Source organism: Strix uralensis, chromosome 3 (assembly GCF_047716275.1).
Source record: "Strix uralensis isolate ZFMK-TIS-50842 chromosome 3, bStrUra1, whole genome shotgun sequence".
NCBI classification, from domain to species: domain Eukaryota; kingdom Metazoa; phylum Chordata; class Aves; order Strigiformes; family Strigidae; genus Strix; species Strix uralensis.
The window spans coordinates 27,745,389-27,764,459 of NC_133974.1; the positions used below are offsets into that span (position 1 = coordinate 27,745,389).

At 37.4% G+C, this 19,071-nt stretch overlaps 1 protein-coding gene across 2 annotated transcripts in view; it reads right to left on the minus strand.

Annotated features, from left to right (window-relative positions):
• Window positions 1-11,631: 11,631 nt before the first annotated feature.
• Window positions 11,632-19,071, minus strand: part of BMP5 (bone morphogenetic protein 5) — a 60,978-nt gene continuing 53,538 nt past the window's right edge. For both annotated transcript variants that reach the window (XM_074861752.1, XM_074861753.1), the window contains 2 exons: window positions 17,580-17,690; window positions 11,632-13,955 (listed from right to left, as the gene is read on the minus strand). In XM_074861752.1, the coding sequence (XP_074717853.1) occupies window positions 13,806-13,955; window positions 17,580-17,690 (261 nt within the window). In that variant the 3' untranslated portion in view covers window positions 11,632-13,805. The remainder of the gene's footprint in view (window positions 13,956-17,579; window positions 17,691-19,071) is intronic.

Genomic DNA, 19,071 nt, shown 5'->3' on the forward strand with positions numbered 1-19,071 from the left:
GAAATTAGACTTTAGGCAACTTGAGGATTCAATGATGCCTAAGTTAACATTTTTCTCAATTTATGTTTGGACAAAGATGTTTTTTGTAGCAGTTAAATAACATTTGGTTTCCTAGATCAATTTAAGATTTCTAACTCCTGGAATCAAAGCTACTTTAGAAAATGTGATGAAAGTCCCTAATATGCCCAGGTATCTTTGAGGATTTTAGCCACTATATTTTCAAACCATTCAAGGATAATTGTAAATGCTGTAATAACTTCTGTGTTTTACAAGTGACTCCTGACTCCAACTGCAGCATAGTACTACGTAACATATTATGTAGTACTCAGGTAGAGCTGTCTTGGAAGACTGATTATCACTACGATTGTCACAAGTTCTCTCAGAGCAGTCTTTTCTGATAACTATTACTACTATAGTGCTAGAAGAAGTGGCTGAAAAAGATTGTTCTATGAATAATTTTTTAATTATATAAATCATAGTGCTTACTTTATTAACTTGCTCTCATACAATCTTGTTTCCTGTTTCTTAAGAAATAAATTATAAAAAACTCAATCTGTAATGTCTCATTGTCCATAAGACACTTTCATACAAATCTTGAGTAGATTTCTCTCAGTTTCTGAGATCCTCCTTAAGGCAAAGGCCCCAAGGAGCATCCAGCAAAGTTAGCAGTCTGCCATTCTCATACTTTTACCTATACTTCAGACCTTCATGAAGAAGTTTAAAATGCAAGTACAGCAGTCACAGCACAAATGTGGTAGCCAGAAGGGCAATAGAGGATCATATCTTTATGCATTTTCATGCATTGTAATTTGCTATTAACCACATCTTCCTGGGGGTGTCTGAGCCCTGAGAAGTGAGAAAAATCCTAAATAGGAAGGATTCTACCATCTCAAAATCTATTTCAACAGCAGTAAAACAGAAAAATTCATGGGAGCCAAAGAAGGAAAAGAGTTTATACTGGGATTCTAATCAGATTTCCATCACCTAGTAAAAGTGTGAACTTATATATAGCTTTTTATCAGACAACAGAAGTTTAGAAATCATAGAAATTAAAGACTTTTCAGTTGCCAGTACAGCCCATGGGACTAAAATCTGGGCTTTTTGCATCTTTCCATTATTTGTCATTGAGATATATGCTAGCTGTTGGATAAACTCCAGATCCATGTTTCCCTTCTGTGTGTACAGCACTGTCATAGTGTACTGTGACATGAGAAAGCTTCATTTTTCACTGCTGCAGTGAGATGAGAGTGTCAAATCTCCAGGTCATACCAGTCAAATATAATAAAGCTGATCTAAAATGCACCAGCTGCAGATCTAGCCCAAGGAAACTTAGAGTCTTATGCACAACATCTCAAAGCAAAGTAATATACAGTAGTAACACATACAAGCCCAAGCACTATTGTTTTCATGCAAAGACACTGCTGCCTTTTGACAATGTCACTTGGAACTGATGCATGTGGACCGAATGCCTGTGCTCAAAAGTCCCAAAATAAGAGCAAAACTTGTCTGAGGGAGGACAGGGGAGCTCTAAACCATGCACTATGTGTACAGTCCTTCAGAGAGAAGTCTTGTACTTTTGAAGACACTATGCTGCATACACTGTCTGGGAGAAGCCACAAATCAGCCAAGCACAGATGCATCGCCCAGAGACGTGGGTTTTTTTCATCTGACTTTTATCTGTTTTCCAAGGAATTCAAAAAGCTGAAAGCAAAATGTAGAGCTTGGGACCATCGCGTTGTGTTCTGGCTTTTCCAGCGGTATGTTGAGTCCATAAACCAATTTGTTGCACTCAGCAGTGCATTGCTTATTTGAAATAGATTGAGTGAAAAAAGGGCTAACATACTTTTCAAAGGCCACTCTGTATCCCAACAGGAGACATTTTCTTTATTTATACATGCAAATACAGCACAAGAAGAATAAACATCACATGGGAAGACACACAGATATGCAATACTGAGAATATATGCTAACAGTTATCTAAAACCATTTTGCAACAATAGCGTGTAAAGAGGAAAATGAAAGATGGCAGAACAAATGGTGGTTCTAGGAAGGGTAAAATCAGTAAAGGGAGAATTATCATGACTTAGAACATCTACCACATCTCATGGCTTAAAGTAGCATAAATACAGAAATAGATTTTCATAAATATTCTGGGGTATTTTGTCATTCATTGATCTGAAAGAACAGATGGTACTGTAGCGAAATGGACATCTGCATTGCCACTCTGTATATAATGAGAGATGATGCATTTCCTCAGCTTCATCCTCTGTTGAACTTTCTACTGCCCAAAACTCACCAGGTTTGCCTTACCTTTTCTCTCTACAAAGCTTAGCTTGAAGAACAATTTAAAGGAAATGGGAGGCAGATTTGTGGATCAGGTCATGGAGAACTATGATTAGAAAAGGTACAGAGATATTTGTATGAAAAGCAGGCAGTCAAACAAGGTTGCCTGCAAGGTTGGCATCTTAACAGCTAGCATGAGAGATGTGCTAAGAAACAAGAAGAGACTGGCCAGACAAATATCTGTTCAAACAGGCTTTAATATGGAAGGTGGTGATTTTTGATCACCAGTTCATCAAGAAAGTGACTTAATGTGTGCTAGTGCAATAAACAGAGGTGCAGATTGGAGACCTTGATGGTGGTGGTGGTGGGGTTGCACTTCAAGTGTTTAGAAATCAAGGGGATATGCATGACAGAATCCCTAATGTAGATGTATTGAATATAGATTACAGTTCATCAGTGTAAACAGGGTTAGAGCCTAGAAAGTTAAGAAGAAAATTAATACAGAAATGTTTCTCAGGGCATCTATGTTCTTCCTTAAGGGCTTTTGGTCCCTCAGGATGTTCTGAGTTTACCATTTATTGTGTAGGAGATGAAACAAATATGTATAGCTAGAAAGCAAAACAAGAACTAAACACATCTGGGGATATCACCTCACCAATATTTTAATTGAATGCACAGTCTTCTTGCTCCAAGATATTTAAAGATAGTTCTCCTCTTTCTCATGACCTTTTGGATGAGGTCTACAGTTAAACCTACCTTTCTTTTGGTCTGAAAATATATGAAGAAATGGTAGCAGGGAGTATTCTGATCCAGCAAGTTCACCATGATTTTGGAGATATGCTTTCAAAGTGAAAAATTGTAGATGGCACTGAGTGTGTGTAAGCCCCAAACCCTTCAGTTTCTAGTGACACTCAACAAATATCCCAATGGAGTTATACAGCAAAGAATATTACTGTAAATACCTGTACTTGTCTGGTTTATTCACTCATAGATCAATGTCATCAGGGAAATAAAGATCAACACAACTGCAACGTGTATTTAGGCATTTATTTCAGTTCTCTACGGCTCTGCATCTTGCATTAGCATGTGAGCCTCTTGTAAAGAGTTCTATAATGCAATGAATCATCCCACTATGTCACTAATTAGAGAAAAATCCTCTCAGTTCCAGTGAGCCATCAGCTCTGCACATTGTTTTTCTCAGATTTTTTCACAATATGTAGAAAATTCAGAGAACAAAACATTAACATTTCAAAGACTGAAGAAAGTCACTTGAAAGGAATCAATACCAAAAAAATGGATAGCCTGAGCAAATAACCTCCTTTGGTAATGACTAAAGGAGTTCTTTAAGATGGAGCAAACTGTTACCTTGAATTCAAGTGAGCACATCAGAGAAAAATTGGAAAAGAAGGGCCCAGATGAGTGACATGTACAATTTTCTAATGAGGAAATATATCAGATGGTGTATATATGCGAATAACATATATGCAATTACCTGACTACAGATGTATCTGAGTCCTCATTATTATTAGGGTATTTATCCTCTTAATTCTCCTGTGATATTGATAAATGTTATTATTGTATTACAAATGAGAACTGGATGAGGTAAACATATATTTGAAAATTTTGACCTTTCGTAAAAAGAAACGTATAGTAGACTAGAATTCAGAAACAAACCAATGACAGCACTATTTCTGCTCTTCTCAACAGATTTGAATGTCAAAATGTCTCACAAACTAATTAATTTTACTTGTCCTTTATAAATGCATGACAAATGCATGTAGATATGGAATATTTGTTTTCCAAAGTTTCATAGTGAATCAGTGACAGAAACAGGGGAACAATCCAGAACTTCTGAGCCCTCAACTTTGGTTTTATGCCCTTGAAACTGTACCTTAAGTTTTACTACTTTATATGAAATGGATATGTGACTTTAAATATCAATCCACAGCCTTTCCAAAATTAATTGACTAACTAATTTTATAGTCAGCTGCCAGTCACTACTTTTTTTTCTTTACTGTTCAGACAAAAATGGGAAGACCCATATGTACTAGAACATAGCCAAGACTTAAAGTAGATATGAAAATTATACAGATGAACTCATTCAGGACCATAGTTGCAAACTTTTTTGTTGATTTGAAGATCTACATCTTTGTGCATTACAAAGCAAAGGTTAAATAAGGTTGAAACTTTACTAGGTGGACTGTATTTATACTGTAGTAGACTCTTCAAAATATCTAGCATACAATCTTGACCTTGGAAGAGGCTGAGAAGACAAGTGCTGTCAGTGGCTCTAAAACACTGAGCCAGCATCAAAAATGTCAGTGGAATATTTTCTATTTTCATTTAATTCTCTCGTCATTTTCATTGGAAATGTGTGTACATTTCAATATCACGCTGCCAGAGTTAAGGAATTCTCAGTTCTACACAAATGATTGTACTGCTCAGTATCTAGTGCAGTTAACCATTTCACTATGTCTTTGGAGCACTGCATGAAGCAGGGGAGCAGTCACCTTTTTGTAGAAGTAGGACCCTCAGAGATGCAATGAACCAAAGATAAAAATACTTAGAAGTACTTCTGACAGGACGTTAGTCAGAAGATGGTGCTATTATAATAGAACTTACAAGGCAGCTGGAGCTCTACAGGAAACTAAAGCACAGAAGTCAGTCTCAAGAGAAAGTAAACCCCAAGTGTAAATTGAAAGTTGATTTCAATGCAAGTTGATGCTTAGCATATCACTGAATACACTTTACAGAAATGTACTCACTGAAAGACCCTTTGATTGTATGCCTTGGCTTGCTTGCACTGTTCACATCAAAAAGGAAATGCACAGAAAAACATACACTTTAAACTGCCATTCACAACCTTTTGCAAACTCACTTGGATCTTAGCAGCTCACTTCAGAGACCCTCGAATGATCAGCAACATTCCTATGTATTTCTACACCATATAGTGTACTTCTATATCAAGATATAGGTTCTGACTAAATTGCTGCTGGTATTGCAAACAACCTGGAAATATGCAGTAATACAATTGCACTCCTCTGGAGTAGGACTAGCTCAAGTATCCACATAGAACTGCTGTGTCACATAGAAGTAACCTTAGAAGCACTTCCTTTTCTCTTTCAAAGGGAAAAAATGGAGGTTGCCCAACTTTTCATAAACAGAATACTAAATTTTATGCAATTTAAAAAGATTAAAGTGTGACTGTGAAGGAGAAAAAGCTGATGTTGGTGTGAAAATGAGCAAAAAGAATATAATTACTGAAACATCTGGTTGCATGTAAATGAGTGCGGTAATTACCCACATAGCAAATGGGTGATTAGAAATGCATGAAATTAGAGTAGTCCACAGGAAAACTAATTGCGTTAATTGATATGATGAGTGAGATGGATTCTGCTGGCTTTGGGCAATTGTGGAAATTAGATTATAGACAGAAAGGCAGAACCATTAAGCAGAAAACACCACAGATGGGTTTTACTGTCTGACAGTTATCTTCCTTGTTAGAAAAGCCATAGTGTAATTTTTAATATCTAGAATACAATGAATGTACATTTACATAATGAAAATCCAACTGGGGACAGGTGTCCTCATCATCATTCAGGTATGTTAAGGGGTTACTATTCCTGGCTGCACTTCTTCTGAAGGATGTTACTGTATCGAGTAAACTTCTAGGAGAGCAATCTGTTTAAAAAATTGCAAAAATCATATTTGTGAGCTGAAACAGCTTGGTTAGCCTGACATTGATTGAATGCTCAAGCAGACCACTCTCCTGGAAGGCTTGATAGGCCATAGTGCTTGGAGTCAGGGCAGTGTAACTAATGACTGTAAGGAGAAGGATATAATATCTGTGTATTACATTTAGTTATGTAATTTAAAAAATGTAAATACATGCATGTCAGCTGATTCCTGCCTTTACAATTATTATTTGGCTCACTCATAGCTTTTTCAACAGCAGAAGTCAGTTAAGGGGAAAGATTCAGAGAAGTGAGAGGAAAACATTGTAGGAAGCAGTTTGCAATGCTGCTTAGTTATTCTAAAGTAAATCTAGAGAAAGACTACTGCTTCTAATGCAGTGTGTATTTACATCATGGGAAAAACTAAGAGAATGGTAAAAGACTTAGAGACAGTCATTGGAAATGGGGTGTAACATGATTGAGGAGAGGGGTCAAATTCTTTCCTGCCAAAAATGAGCAAACCTCCGTGAAAATGTCAGTGAAGCTTCACTCAGAAACGTCAGGAGAAATTTTAGCCAGTGTGGGAATTTCACAATGAATACTTTTCTGTCTTTGAAATAGAGCCATATCTTTAAGCACTTTTCTGATTAAATGCAGGCATGTTCAGAGGGCTCTACCATGCACCGTTCTGCAAGACACCTCTGCTGTTTCCCTGCCTTAGGTACAAAGATGCAGAGCTCCCGGAGAACCCCCATGTCTGGGCTGTGTCAGAGAAGGGAACCCTGCAGCTTCCAGGCTCCTTTCCACAAATGTGGGACCTTGCAGTCCCCTGGGCCGCTGGCTCCTCGTCCAGGTATGTCAGCACCCCATGGTTCCAGCCCCTGCCAGGCTGACGGGGCTTCTGCAAGATATGGACACAGCCCGGGCTCCCCTGCCCGAGTGGCCACTTCCACAGCACTGGTGTGGGCTGTGCATATCAGCAATGATATTTTAAAAAAGTTTTTAAAAGTGTTTATGTGATCTTTTTTAAAACTTCTAATTGAAGTTTGGGAATTTCCACATTCAGTTCAATTCTGAAGCATGAAATTCTTTCCCCAGAACTTTAAGCCATGACTTTCAGCCATTTTTTGTTGTAGATGGGTGAAAGGGTAAAAGCATAAGGGCTTGGTTATACGGAGGAAAAAAATGAGAATTAAGCAGTTAATTGTATTCTGACATGAATAATGTTCTCATTACCTCACTGTCCAATATGGATAAACAGAAAGAATCAGAAATATGTCTACAAGTATTTCAAGGGCACTGTTAACTTTAATAGATTTTGTATTTACATCAGTGTACCCAAGAATAAAAATCTGGTCCTTGGATATATGTCCTGAGGTACACAACATAGGTCCTGCTAGTTGGCCACTCTTTAACATTGACTAAATTAATAGATTTCAAAACATGAAATTTAACCAGGCTCAGTAGTTTTCTAAAAATTGTTACCTTAATGGGAATCCAAGTATTTTACTAGCTAAATCAATTATATTGTTAAAGAGGAAACCAACTATGGTATTTTGTTTCTTGATAAATGCATAAATATTTTTCACAGGAAGGTTTCGTGAAACTCTATGCATTACCTACATATCTTTATCCACAAAAATTCATACTAAGATAATAAGCAAAGAAAAATCCCAAACGTGTGTGAAAAAGAAAGCAAAAGTGAGCAAAAAGATTTCTCAAAGATTCACATCCCAATTAAACAAGTAACTGACTTGGCAGGTCTTGTCTTTGTTCCATCCCTGCAGCACAGTTGAGGAAAGAGCATTCCCTGTGGGAGCTGTTAGTCTTGAATAATAAAACAGATAACATGCAGAGAAGGCTGAAAAGAGCCATTGCAGAGGTTAAGGGAGAAACACTAATTTTGAAAAGGAATCCCAGTGGTGGATGTATAATTTGCCTGAATAAAAGGGAACACACTTTCTTGTGGCAAGTTAATGCGAGACAGTTCAGCAACCAAGAAAGTAATCAGGTGTGAAAAGCTTTGTTTTCCGATTAGATCAGTTTAGGGAGTTTGATATATGTGTCATGTTTCTCCACCACATCTTGTCCAACTTTTGGTCTCTGCAGTTGAGTAGCTCCAGGGTTGAGCCTGGATTTCTCCTTTGTGGAAGGACTTATCAGGGGCAAAGATGCCAGAAAGAGCCCCCTCCAAGTTTTCTCTTCACAATTTAATTAAAGAGCTTTCTCATGTTTACAAATGTTTCTGCTCACAAGTCCAGAAGAGACCAGGACAAGTTATAGAGAGAAGATCCTGCTCCCACATCTCTGCTTCAATATTATTCTCTGAGAGAGCTGTTCCCTAGGAAATATGTTGCTCTCATATCTCCAGCCAACATCTGCCCTGAGACCCCCTGCTACACAGATATTAACACAGTCTCAGTCTTAACGCATTGCTGAACTTCCCACTGAGCAGGAGGAAAATGTAAGGAAGAAAAGGGAGGGATGCATCACTGCCTTCAACTCTACTGGTGCAGATTTACAACGCAGTTGAAAAAGTGCCCCAAGATCAGCTTCAAGGAGATCTTGGTTGGTTCCCGAGAAGTAGCTTTAAAATATAACCAACCCCACATAGAAAAGGTGTGGTCTGCACCTGGCACATTCCCAGTTTTACCAGTAACTGCCCAGATTTCCACAGTTATGAAACTAGAAAACTACTTAGTAAATGCAAAGTATAGGTAACCCCGAAGATTGCCTATCATTCATTAAAGTTATAAGCTTCAGGGACACGAATGTATGGATCACTCCACCAAGAGTGTGGGATAGGGGTTAGAGCACTAGGATATTGGAGATCTTGTTGTCTCCCCTGTGCTGCCTCTCATCTGCTCTTCTCTTCGACATGTCTCTCCACTTTTCTGTACCTGTAAATTAACGATACTAATAACAAATACCTCTTCTGAAAAGCATTAACATCTGCTAAAGCAATGAAAGTATCTTCATTCATATTAATAATAATAATTGATGGTGCCCATCTGGAAGCAAAAAAGTGCAGGAACAGAACAGAAAGTATGTGGATGGAAATATAGCAGTCAGGAGAAGTGTCTGTGTCATGTGTTATAAATATGGAAAACAGAATACAAAAGGCCCATTTAATTCACATGAGATTACTGATTCCTCATGTACCACGTTTGGTGCTGATTTATTTGAATTAAGATGGCAAGAAAACCTCCTCTCTCTGTTTTCTGTTGGATTTTTAGTTTAGTTTTCTTTTGTTTTTAATCAAGCTCTTGCTCAAGCCATGTGAGTAAGAATTCAGTAACACATTGTAAATCACAGTTTGCAAGTTCTGTGACTGCAGATGAGATAGTAAAAGATAATGCTGTATAATTCACATGTGGCTTCTTCGTCATTCAGGCACCACATGTCAGATTCTCCCTATGCACAGCTGACTGTGAGCAGAAATGTTGGTAGAGATTGCAAAGTACATAATTTTAAAGTCCTGGTTGTTAGAATCCTTTAGTTATTGCTGAAACAATTCAGAAACTTATGAGTACAAGCCTAAACCATTTTTTAAACATCTTTGAGTCAAAATCAATTTAACATGAAACTGTTTCAAAAGACAAGCTGACAAACCAAAAGAAATACGCAGTCAGCAATCCAACCTTTTCCAAGTAAAAGGCAGAGAAAATTATATTCTGAAATTGAAGTGTCTGACATCCCATCATGATAACAGAAGATTTCTCAAAGTTTCACATCCCAATTAGACATCCCAGTAAAACTTTTTCAACAATGTAACTTTATTTTAAAGGTGTCAGGAATTGTCATTGACTACAGTTGCTCAGATAAGGTCTGTAGCAGAGCCATTGCCCCAAACCCACTTTGAGGTCTTTGGAGAGAAATAAGGGAATCGCAATCCAAAAGAGTAATCTCTCTATCTTGTCCCTAAAGAAAGTCTCAGTTTGGGTGTCTACAGTATAGACGTAACCCACAACACTCATGTATATACCGTTTACTAAAACGAAGCCCCAAATTGTCTGACAATTGACTCCTATCATAATATAAAGACCAACTACTGTTCTATAGTTCTGTAGGTGCCAGTATGCGAAATAAACAGCTGCATTCTCCTGTGCAGCTATAAAGGACTGGTTTCTTGTTTCTGAAGATACCTGAGCTCCTCATACGGCTCCATTTATATTACCTACCTAATCACTCAACACAAATGCATATTTACCTAAAAGCCTAAACAGGCCACTGCAGAAGGAAGAGTCATGGGGTTGTAAAGGACATGTCAGTCAGGACAGCCCTTCAGACAGATACACTACAGAACAAAGAATGGTCATCCTTTTTGTTTGAAGACATCCATGCTGCTATCTGCCTCAGATATCTCTAGCTGAATTTTTTTTGCCCAAGATATCTCTAGCTGAAATTGGATGTATTGCTGTGTTGTCAGCTACCAGACAGCTTTACAGGAATTTAATTTTTAGCTTGATCTATCCAAACAAGTATGTTTTCAACTATCAGAAAACATCTCCCACCCCTGCTCCCTAATTAATGAATTTGAAAACTTTAGCCAAAAATCAGAAAAACTTGACTCTGTAGACACTTTGTGGAAAAGGGCATCCAGATAAAAGAGAGATGCCCATCAAGTGGTCTAACTGAATGAAGGCTGTTATGTGGGTTCACAGCTTAGCACATCAGAGAATTTATAAATGCTCCATTCTTCAGCCAGTCAGAGCTCACCTTGTCTTGGACATCAAAATCACACTTGGAGAACAACGCGCTTCCAAAGGGAAATGAAATCCCTGTTGCAATACTATTCACCTTTCAACTCTGACTTCCACTGGGTGAATACTCCTAAGCAATAGAAGTGGTCACTAGTAACATCCTGTAAACATTTAGTTTTGGATCAGAATATGTAGCAATGGTATTAACATTATGAGTTAGTTAAAGACTAAGAAGCTCTAAGCCATAACATAACATTAATTCTGTACAGAGCTGCTTCTGGTTTTCTGGTTTTCATCCCTTTAGACTCTTTCCAGTTGTTAAGGATGCAGAAAACTTGAACAACTTTAAAAAGAACAAAGCTCTTGTGTCCTGAACGGAATGGTCTTTGTCACTGTAGAAATAGATATAGATATAGATATGGGTATATATTTAATATAATTTAATATAATTACATAAACATTCTGTTATAGATATGTGTGCATATATTATGTATAAATATACATAAAATAACAGGTATTTGATAGGACCAAGCAAAAGAACAAAAAGCCCTGTATTAAGAACTACTGAACAAGTTTACATGAAAACACACATATAAACACTTATCCAGAGCATGCAGAAGGTGTGGCGCCACTATCCTTCCTTTCAGACAGAGGAATGAACAGTTAGGCATTTATGGAGATTTTTAAGAACTATTTCTCCTTTGTTTTGAGAACTATTTTTGTTTCTCCTATTTTGAGTAGAGTATTAGCATTTGGAGGCATGATTTGAGGGCATGATTTTTATTAATATTGTAGATAGTTCGAAAGCTGCAGTTTAAGTAGTAGCAAAATAAAACTAATTTTGCAAAAATGAACTGCAACAAAACCTATCCATAATTATTGGTGATTGCTTTTACCTACCTTTAAAAGAATATACGAAATCAGTGTCATTTTACCATGTGTCTCAGAAACAAAATCACAGCAGAAAAAAATAGTATTACATGTTTATTATGTCTCAAAATATAGAAATATATTCCAACAGCATATTTTTAAGAATAAAATAACAATAATCTTCAGTTTCTTATTCTCAAAATGGTACACCATTAATAAAAAATATATTACTTAATGTACCCAAAATTTAGTTTCCATCAAATTCCATTTAGAATAAATTGAGTTCAGATAAGCATATCTACTTACCAATTTATACAGAAACCAGTAAATTTTTAAGACAACCCAGGATTTTAACTGTTCCAAAATGGTAATTCAGTTGGAGACATTATATTTTGCTACACAACCTTGTGCATGAACTGCAACTAACCATAGATATGTAAGTAATGTCAGTATAAAATAGAAATGCAAGTGTAAAGTGGAACTGGTGTATTAAGGTGAAATAGCTCCCAAGACTGAAAACAGAACTGTTATTTTTTTAAAAAAACAGAGTGCATCCATAAAAAGGATTTATGTATTACTCCAATAGCAAGACAAAATAAATTATTTTCTGCAAAAAAGACAGTTGCTTATTCACATGTACACACAGTCACACGCACATGCTGATGTTATCGGTCTGTAATAATCTGAGTTTTCTGAAATATGCTTTAAATAACCAGAGAAGTCAGAGTTTATATGAATAGACTGTCTAAGAAGAAATTGATACGTCCTATTCATTTTTTAACAACTCTCTGAGAACTGTTTAAATGAAGCATTTTTAATCAAGACAATTCATGATAAAAGCATATATTATAATCCACCATGTAATAAAGAGGAAACAGAGTTTCTATTTTCCCATTTTCATAACACTAAAACAAAGGGCTGTCCAAAGATATTAAATTAGCTTAATTCAAAATAAGAATATGGGTAGTGGTGGTGGGAATTATAATCTGTAATTAATTGTGCAATTCACAACCACAGGATTTCCTTTGAGGCCAAAAATTTAGGGAGATTAAAAATTATTTATATGGTTTTAAGAATTTTCAAAGTTCCAATAGTTAATGCTAAAAAAAGGGAAAGATATCCCATCTTAAGTCTCATGATTTAAACCAATCTCCACCAGACAGAAAAACAGATGAGACCAAAAGTAGGCTGCAAATTACCCAATGGCTCATTACCAAATGTGTTTTTCATCTTTGCCTGAAAAGTCACCATCAGGGACAAGATTTTCAATTCAACAGGTGACAACTGATGCATCCCCTGTGCCGTCCCTTGCACACTCAGAAAACCCATCCAAAAGTGGGAGCTAAGTAAAGCAAAGCTCTTCCGTAGCCTGTCTTGTGTATATTTTGTGTATATAGTAACTTGTGTATATAATGGGAAGGCTTGTGTGATTTTTTTTGTTTGATTTTACCTTGTGCTGTTATAAAAATATTTGCCAGAGCAATGTAATAGATAATAGACTGGTATGATTTGAGGTAAGAATGTTGTAGTTCAATTTTTAGTGTTAACTTGAAAAGTCAAAGATAGAGATGAGAGTGTCTCCACAGAATTCACGAAGCTCTTGATCCTTTTGCAAACTCTGCAGCCCACAAGCCAAGAAGTAACATACTACTCCAGTTACAGTCATCTTGTTAAAGAAAATAGTTAGAACAATTATGTGCAATCTTTTCACTTCTATTTTCTATCTACTATTTATTTACTTAAGCACTGTTCAACATTTCACTTTTTCTAATGGAGCAGAACTTCTAAAAGAAAAAATACGTTTAGCCAAGCAGTTTTGTTTAGTTTTTTTTCTGTGCCTTTTTCTAAATAAATACTCCGCCACAGTTTTCATTGGCACAATATGACCAAATGTATTTTAGTTCCTTTAACAATACGAAGCAGTTACAGGAGTTCTGGAGTTTCTAGCTTTAAAAAAATCTATACAAAGGCTTTACTTTAAAATACTGAAATGGAATGAAATAGATTCCAGTATGGTCAATTGAAAAATTAGTTTGGGAAGTTCTACTGTGTAGTCAGGTGACCCATAAAATAAATGGTTCTGAAATTTTGCTCATACAAAAGAAACTATACTTTTAAATAAATAAAAGCTACTATACACATTATACTGTACATTTAAATGAGAGATGACATGAAATGGAATAAATTTAGGACTGCCTTTTCATCAGCAAGGTTCCTATCTTGACTTTATTACAATTCTGAATAAAACCCTCTGCTTTAGATTATTTTTTTTATTCTAGTGACAGCCACATGAACGCACCACCATATTCCTGTATTTTTTTAAAATAACATTGGAACTGTCATCAAAGTAGAGCACGGAGATTGCATTCAGTTTTGTTGGTGCACAGCATGGCTTTGGTACATGATCAGGGAACATCAAGTGAACCTGAAAGACAGATAAATACATAGCTCATATATCAAACAGAGAGGTACAAGGGCAACGTCAATGCAAAACATGTCTTTGCAATTCAGAGAGTGCTGTGGTCACAGATTTTCCTTGGTTAGCAACTTTAAAGCACAGCTTACCTCCAGAACATTGCTCCAATTTCAATTGTGCAGGCAGAGTTATACAATAATAGCAGATGGAGAGATAAATGAGGAGGAGCAGCCAAGAAAGAAAGTTGGTTTTCAGATGAAATTTAGAAAAGAGTTAGGCAGCTGCTCAGGAAAACACTTAAACATAGTCAGTGCCATCTCTGCTAAGGACAGTACTTAACATGAAGCACAGGCTGAAGTCCCCGTCTCACTGGGACCCCAGCATGTGCTAAAATGCTTTCTTGTGTCAGGGTCTCAGCATGGAGGAAAGTCTGTTTCAGACAGCAAAGGCTGTGCAGGCAAAGGCTCGTACTGAAACCGTTTTCAGCCTATGAAATGGTAAGATGTGGGTTTTCAAATAGCATGAGTGCATTTTAAAGTCTTATCTAGGCATTCATGGATCCAATTTTACTTCCACTGAAATCAAAATCAATTCTAAAGGTCGGTGGCAGCTGGACAGAAGGTTTGGGGAAAGGCTGAGGCAGAGAAGGCTTTATGTTCACTGGGCTGAAATATATCAATGAAAGGTTAAAGAGAATGAAAAGAGTTTTGAACATCATCCCAGAATGAACAAGATCTAGTGGAAATATCTGAAAATGGGGGAAATACAAGTTCTTTATACTTGAAAGAAGGTTGGATGTAATATTCTACACATGCTGAAGACTTGGAAACTGGGGAGGCCATAAAAGAGGGAGTTGTAATAGAGAGGGCAAGAGATTATTAAGGCATGGATGAAGACTTCAGCAGTAATAGGTTTCGTTTGTACGTTAAGTCTTTGTAAATCTGTTAGAGCCATCTGTCTTGCAGTTGATATAAGCCCAGAGCCTTTGCCAGACAACAGAGAACAGTCTATCAGGAAACGATTTTTACATAACTGTTACCATGAGAAGGTCTTTTGAAATGAACAATAATAAATCCTGAAGTAGCAGTTTAGTAAGGGTTTAGACACACATTTAAAAACAGTTTAACAAATGAATAGCAAAGCACTAAAGAAAAGAATGATTGTGCCTTGTCTAGGCAGATGTTTGCCCTGCCATAACTCCTGGTCCCACCAGCCCCTGCCACCCCAGCTGGGAGCTCCATGGCCCTGCTAGCCCTGCACAACAGCGATGCTCACAGCATTTTCAAGAGTGAGCCTGGAAGTCAGTGCAAGCCAACCTGCTGATCCACTGACTCGCATGACCAGGAAGTCAATGCTACTCCAGCGCCTGTTCTCAGGGTGATGGGAAGAGAGAGAGGAGAACAAAGCTTATATAATTCATTAAATGCAGTCTGTCTTGTATTTATATGTATCATCTGTCTGCCTAAGTTCAGTTTCAGAAAAAGAAGAGAGAGAGAGGTACTGGCCCAGCATTTCTCCTATTCTTGTTACAAAAGAAAAAAAAAATGAGTCATTACAGTTTGGAGGGGTACCAAGGAAAAATCACTTCCCATCCCAAAGAGTGGGCTTTTTTAGAATGGTGTAATCAGTATGGCTGGGAGATGATTACATATGGATTAGGGTGGGGTGCATGAATAGTTGTTTCCCAAGCCATCCCCATGTGCACACCTTGTGTAAATCTGAATTTTGTATAATTTAAACCAGAAAGCATTCAACTACTGTTATCTCATCTAATTTATGTGCAGTTAAAATTTAATTAGCCTCATGATTTTTTGGCTGCACAATTGAATGCATGTACAGTACATGCAGAGGGAGACACACAATTCCAAAAGCGGCCATGAAAAGGAGGGAAAATTTAAGTATTCAATTTAAAAAATAGGACAAACTACAAATTTCTTAATAATGGAAAATTAACCATTTCTGGAAGGGATAGACACACAAGAGAAAGTAGCACTGGACCACGTCTTATTCAACAGTCCATAATTGCAGGAGGGAACTCTGACCTGGGGATCTCACTGAAACTGGCAACTTTTCTGGACAATGTTTGCATAATGTTAAACTATTGCTTTGCTGACCTATTTCTTTTCAGCTCATGATTGCATATATGCTGTTCTTCATTGTCTCCCAGGCACATTGCTATATTCCTTGCCAACTGGCACTTGCTCTTCCTTTCCACCTGAACCCCTTACCACACCCCTATTTATTTCCAACCTCTGACATTTTCCCTTCTTTTTGTAAATCTTGCTGACTCGAATTCTGGTATAGAGGAATAATGTGGCATTGGTGGCTGGACTTGGAGAAGGTGCATAAATTAAAAGTTGAACGGAAAGGAAAAGGTCTCTGCACATACTGAGGGTTTAAAATACCCCTCTCATGCAGAAATACTTGGCAATTTTCACAAGCAGAATTTGTTTTCTATCAGAAAGAAATCAAACTTTGTTTGTTTGTTTGTTTCTGTTTTTTTTCTTTGGTGTGGGGTTTTGGTTTGGAGGGGGTGGTTTCCCAGGAGGGTAGTAGCTGCACTCATTTCTGAAAGAGGAAATGTTTTTCAGGCTCAGATTTTTAATGTTAAAATCAACAAAGAGATCATCATTCATGGACAGACTCATCAGCGTATTCTGATGGTCAGGATACTTTCCTATCATCGGTTTAAAACAGAGGAAGCTTTAAACCCATGTTTCTTTAATTGCAGTCGAATTCCTTGACCTTTTCCAGGAACTAATCAGGGATGGCAACCCTTTCCTGTTCTGCTTTTGTACTCCTGCTCCCTCCTTGTGTGTCTCTCATTCCTCCTCTTCTTAATCATTCTGCTAATACTGATGCTGTTCAGAGTCAGTGCTTCAGCTGGCACAGGTGAAAAATCCTGACCAGACATCAGACTCACAGCATTACATTTAGGCATGGTCTAAAGGTCTTGATTTCTGTAGCTGAATGCTGCTGATGTATAGGAGGCTTAGCCAGCTGCTTCAACTAAGATCATCTTTTTGGCTGCTCCAGTTGATGCACAAGACTAACATAAGAACTAGCAGAGGCAGAAAGCTGGCTGCAAATCCCTTTTTACATGTACCAGGCAGAGCAACAGATCCACTTATTTATAAATTGCATTTGTTAGCCAGGCATGACTGAACACCGTTTCTTACATGCAAACGCATCTGCTTGCAAAGCTTCACATTGAATTACATTTTAAGTATCTCTGCCAACAGTTGACAACAGAGGTCCACAGAGTGGCCAAGTGTCAACATTTCTGGAAGGTATAGCATGTAGATGTTAACATGGAGCTTCAATAAGCTGCAAAAAACTCTTGGAAGTGGGACCAGGGGGCCCCTTTGGTTCCTGTCTACACAGCTCTCCAGTAATATGACAGTCTTCTCATGGGTTCTTGCATTTGAAATGGAAGGGAAACCTACCACAGAGGCCACTCTGGGCAGTTCATCCTCTCTCCAGCATAATCATCAAAACATGTCTTTGAAACAGGTTATCATTTACCCAGAAACAACCAAAATCTAATACTAGTAAACAGAGACAAAGAGACAGCTCCGCGCCAAGACACTTACAACTGCAAAATAGGCAACTACAACAGAGGCAGAGGCATACCAGAGTCTGAACAATGGCGTGATTTGTTGCATTCATGTGGGCATTGAGGGGGAAGGAACACTCTCCATCGCAGTAAAATGCAGCATAGCCCTCCGGTGCAATAATCCAATCCTAAAACAAGAACAAATAAACCCACTCAATCTTTTTTTTTTTTTTTTTTTATTTCATCTCTCAGAGAATTTAAAACTATATCAAACTAACTAAGACTTGTCCAAGGACAAAATGAACTTCAGAATGTGGCATGTTAAATTACTTTTTTTGCCAAAAAAATAAAAGAAGTATTTGCTTTGTTCATGCAAAACTCAGATGAAAATTAAATTAAATTTAGAAATCTGTACTGAATACCAACTAATGAAACTATAAGGAAAATTAAAGGTCCAAATATATTTGTCAGAATACTTTTGTTCCCAAACCAAAAATCTTGAGCACTTCTTGGTGCAAAAGTAATTAAAATGAATCCTCTTTCTTCAGCATACTCAATACCATTAATTGTATTATTGCGTGAGACTGAGGGTTGCTAGAGATTACCAGTTGGAATGTTGCCGAATCATGCATTTTGAGTATTTCTAGCAACACAGCATGGGGAAAACACCACAAGAGGGAAAATATTTTAAAATGTTAATGAAAGCTATGTGTTTAGTTTGCTGAATTCCTCCTTTGACAGGCAAAGGTAATGGAGGTGCTGTAGGAAGGGCAGACAGGATGAAGTGCCTACTTCTTGGGCTTTGTTTCTTTTTATCTCATTTCACCCTGAATTTCACTGATCAAATATTGTACAGGGTACCTTTGGATTTCCAACTGAAACTTTGAATTCTTCAAGTATTTTTTGTAAAAACCTTGATTTTCTTTTCTCTATGATCACCTTGAGTGACTGATCTGAGAGCCTTGCACATCTTGGGACATGTCAGAATTTACTGTTTCAAAAAATGAAAAAAATGATTGATACCTGGAAAAACCTGTGATCTACAGAGAGACAATGGCTCACTTGTTCAGTAGCCTGAGTTCAAGTCAATACCACAAGTCTGGTCTGTGGCCATGGACAGGGTGATTATGCTCTGCAGACTTGGGAAAACAGTCTCTGCCTACTTCTTCAGACTGCTGTGAGGATAAGTATACTACAAAATACCAGGCAGACTAATGAGGCCGTATGAGAATCTAAGCTAGATATGTAAAGGATGAGCTGTCACTAAAGAGATAATAGCACACTTTTTCTCCTCATAGACTTGTTCTGCTCATGGACAATTGTTTTGAAATAATTCAGAGAAATGCGAAATGCACAGACAGCCATCTCTGAGTTCTTACCTACCTATGCAATATTTCTAGGTTATAGGTTGCTGATGGCCTTCTTGTTCTTTCTTTATAGAGAGCTCCTTGCTTTCTGGAAAAAAAACCTACATTGATCTCTATTTTCTCATAATGCCTTGCCTCTCTCTTTATGACCTTTTACCTTCTTTTTTTGTTGCTGTATGGCAGGATGAGGTTTTTCCAGAAA